Below are 8,421 nucleotides of genomic sequence, written 5' to 3'. Positions count from 1 at the left end.
TCAACCACCTTGCTCCCCTCTGTATTTCTCTCTCTTCATAACCTCTTACTTTTCGTCCCGACCAACTTACTCCCCTTATACTCCTCTTTTAATATATAAGTGTAATTTATTTTTATACAATGCTTATAATTACTAATATATCATTATCAACTTTTAAATAAAATTATAAACTTGAATTCGCATCCCTCGTACTGAATATCAACCGAGTTAAAGTAATTTTGTAGCTTCTAACATTACAGTCGCATGAAAAAAGTGGCGAATGTATATATTTGTTAAATGGGGATATGGTAAAGTAACTTGCAAACCTCATCTATATCAAGCCTCCTGCTTTAATAATTTGAGACCCAGATGGCTGAACCAAAACAATTTGGATGACATAGTAATCCAAAATGATCCCAAATTAATCTTCTTATGTTGATGTATGATAAAACAATCAAAGCAAAGCCAATAGAATTCCCATCCACAAACACTCCACCAATCCGTAACAATGGCTACTTGGCTCTCTCTTTCCAAGTTCCTTTCCTCCTTTTTGCCTTCCATTCCTCTACCACCACCGCCGCCGCCGCCCAAAGCGCCTCTTCTCAACAACCTTTCACTCTCATCCCAAAAGCCCAAAAGCACTCTCCTTTCGTTGTCAGCTCAAGAGGATCAATCCCCTTCATCATCAACTGAATTGTCATCAGTAATATGCCCTTCCCTTGCATATTCGAATACCCTTTTCTTCAAATCAGCTTACAACGTTCAGGTTATTGTGGATGATAATGAACCTGAAGAAAAGCTGCTTAACAGGTTCAGAAGGGAGGTGATGAAAGCTGGTGTTATTCAAGAATGTAAAAGAAGAAGGTTCCATGAGAATAAGCAAGATGAGAAGAAACGAAAGTCACGCGAGGCTGCTAAGCGTAATCGTAGAAGGTAAAAAGATAAGAACTTCGGCTGCCGTGTCCTACGTGTAGCTTCCTCTCTTTTTTTTTCTTTTGAATTTTTGTTTAATTTAGGTTTTGTTTTAGCTTTGAAAGTTTTGGTTTTTGTGGGTATTATTGGTTCTTGATTTGAGGGGAAAAGAAGAGAAAGGCTGAAAAATTCATATGAAATTTAGGCAAATTTGGTTTCTTTTGTGAAGCTTGAAAAACAACGGTGCAATGATAAATAGAGCTAGAAATTGTGAATTCAGTTTAATTATGACTTAAATGCTGATGACAAGCTGTTTTGGATAGATATTTGTATGTTAGCCAAAGAAAAAAAAAACTTTGAAGCTTGGTGAAGAATTCATATGAAATTTAGGCAAATTTGGTTCCCTTAGTGAAGCATGAAGGAGAGTAAGTGGGGAGAATAGAATTTATGCAAAGAGAAATAAAGCTAGAAATTGTGAATTCAGTTTTGTTATGACTTAAAATGCTTATCACAAGCTTATTTGGTTAGATATTTGTATGTTAGCCAATGGAAAAAAAAAAAAAAAACATTGAAGCTTGTTGTAGTTTTCTTTGGTTTGATTTTACCACTACAATGGTTAAATACGAATTCAGTCAATCTATCTCCGGTATATGGTTTTAGGAGACAACTTCATCATCTTATAATTAAGGCATCAAAATTTAGCATATAGAGTAGTGTTTAAGATAGGTGTAGCATTGAACCTCAATGGATATATAGCTTGTCTATTCATAGTTTTTATTAGTTTCCGATGAACTTGGTAAAGCCTCCCCTTCTTAGTTCTTATGTTCTTGTTGAGTTTAGGGTCAAAATCTTACTTTGTGAATGGTGAGCATCCTCCATGTTGTTTTCTGCTATAATCTATGATTGTCTTCTTCATCACTCTGAGCAGGCGTCCCCAAGCAAGATACTCGCAACCGAGCAAACAAGAAGAATCGTCAAAGAAGAAGGATGGGGATGACGAAGATAACTGGGACATGCCCGACGCAGACTTTCCCTATTGATCACATTTAGCCATGCCTTTTTAGTTACTAATCTTTATCTTTGGTTCTTGGTTGAACCCTCACCCTGTAAATGTTTTTAGTAAAAATGTTCATTCCTTAATAGATTTCAAGGCAGTTTATACATCACCATGATTTTCCTGACCTTATTAAGGCAGTTAGTATCAGTTATATGTTGAAATTTGTGTTTATGTTTTTCGTTTTTCTTTATGCTCATTCACTCGTTGAGTTGCAAAGGAAGGTGTGAAATCTTATTCTTAGGTATGCCTGAGTCTTCTTCTCCAACTTTGGTGGTGGATCACACGATGAAAGAAATATATTGGAGCTTGCTGCTTCATGTTGAGTTAAATAGGTTGGTTGGAATTTAAATGGGACAGACTCGTAAAATCTGTTGAATCAACGGCAGCTATAAAACTAATCTGTTAGTCGGTTCTCGAACTCTTGAAAATCATATTGCTTAAAGCGTTATTGACGAATCTCTTGGATAGTTTCAGTCCTAGTGTTTATTGAATTCATGTTAGGTAGGTGCTTATGAAATCGATGGTTTCTTGCATTGTTTGTCGGATTATATTCGGCATCTTGTGATATGTAATCTTAAAACTGAGGTAATGTCTCAGGACAATTATCAATTTATGTGAAGTTACAATCCATACAATGATTGGCAATTGACCAACCTTTATCGGTTTTTGGTTTTTGATGTTTAGAATAGGAAAATGTTTGAATCTATACTATTTGTCTACCGTAAAAAGCTATAAGATCGGAAACATATTTGTTGGATTCACCTGGACAGCTTACATGAGGGCAAAAAACCTGTCCCAGGGGCTTTCTGAGAATTGAAATCATGCGATACATTTCTGTGGAGCTCTCCACGATAAAGGCGACCGTTTCGAGCTAGCATTATTTGCAGACAGTTCTTTGAACTTTCTCCAGTCATCAAGAACAAGCTTCAGATCATGGATCTTGCTATCAATGTCTTCACAGCAGTTTGCTTGTATGGTATATATCTGATTCAAATCACATGGCAGACAGCCTACCAAAATTCACTTCACTGAAATATGAAACTTTAATTCTGATAAGGTCGATGAAGCCATTGTTCCCGGAAACTTTGCAGAGGGATTGGTGCTCAGAATCAGGGTACAAAACCCTTTTTAAGTTTAGGTTTTTCATGAATTGGTAAGTTCTTTCGTTGGTTTTGAGATGAAAGAATCCTCCATCTCCACTGATACCATAAGTTTCAGCATCCATCAGATAAAGCTCACAAGCGATTGACAATTCGATATCAGGCACAAGTTTACTCAATGGATTCCTCAGCCACATTACATCTGCATTCTGCAATCTTAAACCAGAATTAAACTTGCCTCAAAAGCTAAAATAATCTCAATTTTCAGAAAACTTATAAACTTACAGTGAAAGCAACATGGTAACCCAATTCTACAATTTGGGTTAATAAAATTACTCTGCTTGGACTCAACATGAGGTTCCTTGGGGTTCTTGGTTGTATCTTTGGGAAGTTTTTGAGTTGGAAACAATGGGGATGCTTGGAATTGCAGTACTGAAAAGCTTGGCTATCTTCAGCAATGATAAGCAGATGGTTTAAAAGGCGTTTCGTTCCTTCGCCAATTTGAAAGCTTTCGAGGAATAGGTCCAGGATTGATGCCGGTTTCGCCCAATTTCCGTTAACGACAGTCAGGATTACTGTTCTATCAGCCATTGAAGCTTTCCTTAATGCTTGCAGCAGAGTTTTCCTTTCAAAATCCTGAAGTTAAAACACCAACAAACATAAAAAATAAAAATAAAAATAAAAATCTGACATTTAAAACAAGCTAATGGGGGAAGATATTTCTTACATGTTGTGGGTGGACAAGAGAGTGGGTGTTTGATTTGTAAGAAAACTGATGTAAAATCAAGCAAACGAAGGTGAAGAACATCAACAATGTAACAATAAGACAATACGGCGGCGGCTTTGAAGTTCTCCTCGACCCTTTCATGTTGCTCTTGATGACTGAATCAAGGCAGCAATAATATGGATATTAATAATTTTTAGCACATTAATTTTCCATTTTTCTTATTAATTTTCATATTCTTTCAATTAAAATGTTAATAAATTTTCATATATTTTCAATAAATTGTTCTAGATTTTTCATTGCTGGCAAAAAGGTAGGAATCCGGTATTTGAAATCAGGGATTTCTTTCCTTTTTTGTTGAAAGAGAATAGTAAGCTTAATTGTTAATTTTGGTAGGTTTTATATTTGTTATAATTGACTAATAAAAATTGGTAATAGAAAAAAAGTGAATTTGAAAGCAGAAACAATTATATGTACTATTATTTAAGTTCTTTATTAGTAATAGAAAATAGTAGCTTCATTAGCGGGGCCAGGATGTTAATCTTGGGGGTTGGGGGTTGGGGGTTGGGGGGGAGAGGGAAGCTAACATTAGAGTTGCTATGTAACAATCGATTTAAACATATAAACAATCGATTCAAAAGAAGTAGTATTCCAACATGATAATAGATTTAAGCATATAAAAAATCAAATCAAAAGAAGCAGTATTCCAACAATTAAGAAGAAATAGCGTATCATTACTTAAAATTGTGCATGATGTTCTTTCAAGGAAATAAAATCACTAAATATAGAGTCTGAATCAAAAGTTTCAACAATCTCTCTCTCAATATAAACAATAAGATTATCTGTAAGAAACTCATCCTCCATTTTGTTGAGAAGCCTTATTTTTACAATTTTCACAGCCGAAAATGTTCTTTTTGTAGTTGCGGTTGAAACAGGAAGAGTCAACAGAAAATAAATTAATCTATCAACAAGAAAATATACCTTTGACATATGTGTCTCTGGTAATCCTTGACAAAGATCAAAAATTGCAGATAGATTTTGCAATTTCAGATGATTTGGAACATTTTACTTATAATGTTGCAGCTGATACTTCAAGATTACTTTCTCTTGCTCAGTGAAATCAAGAGGATAATATTTTTCCAAAATACAACAAATATCATTCATATTGAAGGATTTATAAGCATCCTTAGGATCCAAAGTGGAGCTAAGGGTAAGAAGAGCAATTGTCCATTCATTAAATCTATTATTTAGCTCAATAAATTGAGAATCTATAGCAACATCGAATATCTCAACTCGATAATGGTGCTCCATATTGAAATCAACATGTTGGTGACGACCACGTTTTACCACATATGGAGAATCCATATCAAGAACCTCAATATTGTGTTTTTCACAAAATGCTTTCACAACTTCCAACAAATTGTCTCAACCATCTTCTCTCAACTTTTGTATAAAAGTTTTAGTGCTTAAGACTAATATCTTGGGATTTTTGTTATAGATGTTGACAAAGAATATCTGTAATACCCATTATCTCTTTTGCTAGATGTAAGATAAAAATAAAATCAAAATATGTAATCTTCTTATATGCTACAGCTGCATCCCCGGCCCCGCTGATAGAACAATTAGAGCTACTTTCAATAATGTTTTCTAGAACATAATAAGTAGCATCAAACATCCTTATCAAGCTACAAACAGAACTAAAATGAGAGCTCCAACGGGTTTCTCTAGCTCGTTTCATAGTGTCAAATTGGTTAAGTCCTTTAATAGTTTCAAGTTCATCAATTACCAACATATTTGCAATTTCAATTGCTTAGGCAGTTTGTAATTGATCATGGCGTTTGCAAGAGGCACTAGTTATATTAATAATGAAGTTCAAATCAGAGAAAAAATTATGAATAGGAATTACCTCTTGAGAAGTAACAATTAATGCTACCTGGAGTCGATGAGCCAAGCAATGAACATAATATGCATAAGGACAATCATTTAAAAACAATGCTTGCAAACCGTTCCATTCACCCTACATGCTGCTAGCACCATCATATCCTTAACCTCAGATATTTTGAACATTAAGACAATGACGAGAAAGAACAACACATATTTAATCTTTCAAAGTTATTGTTGCAGTATCTTGGACATGTACAAGATCAAAGAAACGCTCTTTTATAAGTCCTTTCTCATCAACATATCTCAAAACAATAACTATTTGCTCCATTTCAGATTCATCACATGCCTCATCAATAATGATACAAAATTTAGAATCTCCAATGTCTTCATGAATCTTATGACGCACTTTGTTTGCAAGATATGTAAAATCTCCTTTTGGATCATATGAGAAGTATATTTAGCAGTTTTTGGAGTATTGTCCAAAACAACTTTTGAAACTTTATCATTATAGGGAGCTAACAATGTAATCAATTCAAGAAAATTACCTCGATTTCTTGAATTAGATATTTCATTATGACCTTTAAAAGCACATCCTTGCAAATTTAACCATCGAACAACATCAATTGAAGTCTTGATTCATAAACAGTTACATTCTTTTTTATCTAAACTTTGTGTAACAACCCGTTTTTCAGTGGAGTCGAAAATAGTGGTTTTAGGGCCACCAAATCAAATGAGTAAGTTCGTAAATATTATATTTAATATTTACGAGTTAATTGTGACTTGGAAAGGTTTTTGATATAGTGATTTTTATTTTATAAGCGATTTATTAAGTTCAAGTGCTAAGACCTTAAGGTCAAGTGGTTCAAGAAAATGAGGTATTGGGACCTCGTTTCTATAAACTGAGCCGTAAATATTTTTATAAATATTTATGAAATATCATTAAGGTGATATTAAAGTTTCATTGAAAAATTTTAACATTTTGATAATGAATTAAAGAAAAATGACTAAATTGTAAAAGATGCAAAACTTAGTAATTATTACATTTAGATGATTAAATAGCTTATTAACTAAATGATGAAAGACCTATGTGGTAATTTAGCATTAATTAATAGGGTTGGACGGCAACTTGAATAGAAATGATAAAATAATATAGATTCAATGGCAATTTTGTAATTAAAAAGAAATTAACATAAATTAAAGTGAAATTGAAACATTTTGTAACACCCCGTACCCGAGACCGTTGCCGGAGTCGGACACGAGGGGTTTGCAGACTTAAATCACTTGCTTTCACAGTTCATTTAAAATATTTCCAGGCAGTTGGCTAACTGCGTCACTGTCACTTTAAAAATCATATCTTGAGTTCCAAAACTCGAAAATCAGTTTCGTAAATTTTTTCCTGAAACTAGACTCATATTCCCATCTACAGATTTTTTTTCTAGGATTTTTGGTCGGGCCAATTAGTACAGTTTATTAGTTAAATTCTCCCCTATTACAGGGTGCGACTACACTGACCTTCATGCATTACGATTCAGATATCTCCCTGTACAGGGCTTCAATACTGATGCCATTTGTTTCTATAGAAACTAGACTCAAAAATGAATCTATACATATATGGCATGACTTCTAAATGTCTCTGGTTAATTTATAATGAATTTCCAAAGTTGGAACAGGGACTCCAGAAACCGTTCTGGCCCTGTCTCACGAAGACTTAAATATCTCTTAACATACTGTCCATATGATCATTTTGTTACTTTACTATGAAAATAGACTTGTCAAGGTTTGTTTACATAATTTATTCGCTATTTAATTCCATTTCTACTATTTTTAGAGATTTTTCACATTCACATCACTGCTGCTGCCGGCATCAATTTTTTAAGGTAAACTTTACCTATCTCATGATCCTCCATGGATCAACTAGAGTTTGTCATACATATACCAAAAGTGATCATGAATAACCATTCCCATGACTAACCGTTACCAACATTTCCATACCTCTCGACGGACGACGTACAAAATGATTATAATGCTATGATCAAAGTATACTTAAAGCCATTTTCGCATGGCTTATATACATTAACCAAAATATCCTCCCGCTACTAGTCTATTCTATACATGCCATAAGATAATCCAAAACATAGCAGTACCAAACAGTGGATAGTGATAGTGTGACTAGTTGCTGACGATCCCCGAGCCTGTAGCTTCCAAATGAGATCTATAAAACAGAGGAAACAAAGTAAAGCGAGTAAGCATTACAATGCTTAGTAAGTTTTAAGCAATGTCAACAGATAACAACCAAATTATAACATAGTTGTTCGTATTTTTATTTCACTCTTCCTTCGGGCATACCATCCCTTTACCGAATATGCACATCTCATCATATATAATAGGCAGATAAATTCTCACTTGATAGTGATCTCTTGTAAACATAGGTACATTACATATTTTCACCTAACTTTCCACATCGACCAAATGCACAATAATCATAGAAACGGTCTTATTACTTTACTCACATATGCATCATATAACGACCTTGTGATTTAGTCCAAATCAAGCTTAAATATAATCTCAAAATACATACGACCAACTTAACGCATTGAATGTATTTATTACCAATTATTACTTGTGAAGTCGTATAATCTTACGCTTTACTCGAATCTTCAATGAAACCTTTAGTTCGGGCTTACCGGACAAAATCTCCACCGTGGTCATCGGGTCTTACCGGACATAATCTCCACACGTAGTCATCGGGTCTTTAGAGCTTGGAT

The 8,421-nt window shown here is 34.2% G+C and overlaps 1 protein-coding gene and 1 pseudogene across 1 annotated transcript; one reads left to right on the top strand and one right to left on the bottom strand.

Moving 5' to 3' along the window:
• Window positions 1-276: 276 nt before the first annotated feature.
• LOC108454582 (30S ribosomal protein S21, chloroplastic-like) lies at window positions 277-2,109 on the top strand. The gene is made up of 2 exons (XM_017753085.2): window positions 277-912; window positions 1,820-2,109. The coding sequence occupies exons 1-2, from the start codon at window positions 488-490 to the stop codon at window positions 1,929-1,931; spliced, it is 537 nt and encodes a 178-aa protein (XP_017608574.1). The 5' UTR covers window positions 277-487; the 3' UTR covers window positions 1,932-2,109.
• Window positions 2,110-2,404: 295 nt separating this feature from the next.
• On the bottom strand, window positions 2,405-4,074 carry LOC108455414 (uncharacterized protein At4g15970-like; annotated as a pseudogene).
• Window positions 4,075-8,421: the final 4,347 nt, after the last annotated feature.

The sequence above is a fragment of the Gossypium arboreum genome, chromosome 9, assembly GCF_025698485.1.
Source record: "Gossypium arboreum isolate Shixiya-1 chromosome 9, ASM2569848v2, whole genome shotgun sequence".
Taxonomy (NCBI): Eukaryota; Viridiplantae; Streptophyta; class Magnoliopsida; order Malvales; family Malvaceae; genus Gossypium; species Gossypium arboreum.
Note: the sequence above shows the minus strand (reverse complement) of the source record. Positions and strands in the feature narration are given on the sequence as shown.

Excerpts from the sequence above, each read along its gene's own strand:
- LOC108454582 (XM_017753085.2), top strand. The coding sequence starts at position 488 with ATGGCTACTTGGCTCTCTCTTTCCAAGTTCCTTTCCTCCTTTTTGCCT. Across the intron at positions 913-1,819 it reads GCTAAGCGTAATCGTAGAAG|GCGTCCCCAAGCAAGATACT; the intron begins GTAAAAAGATAA and ends CACTCTGAGCAG.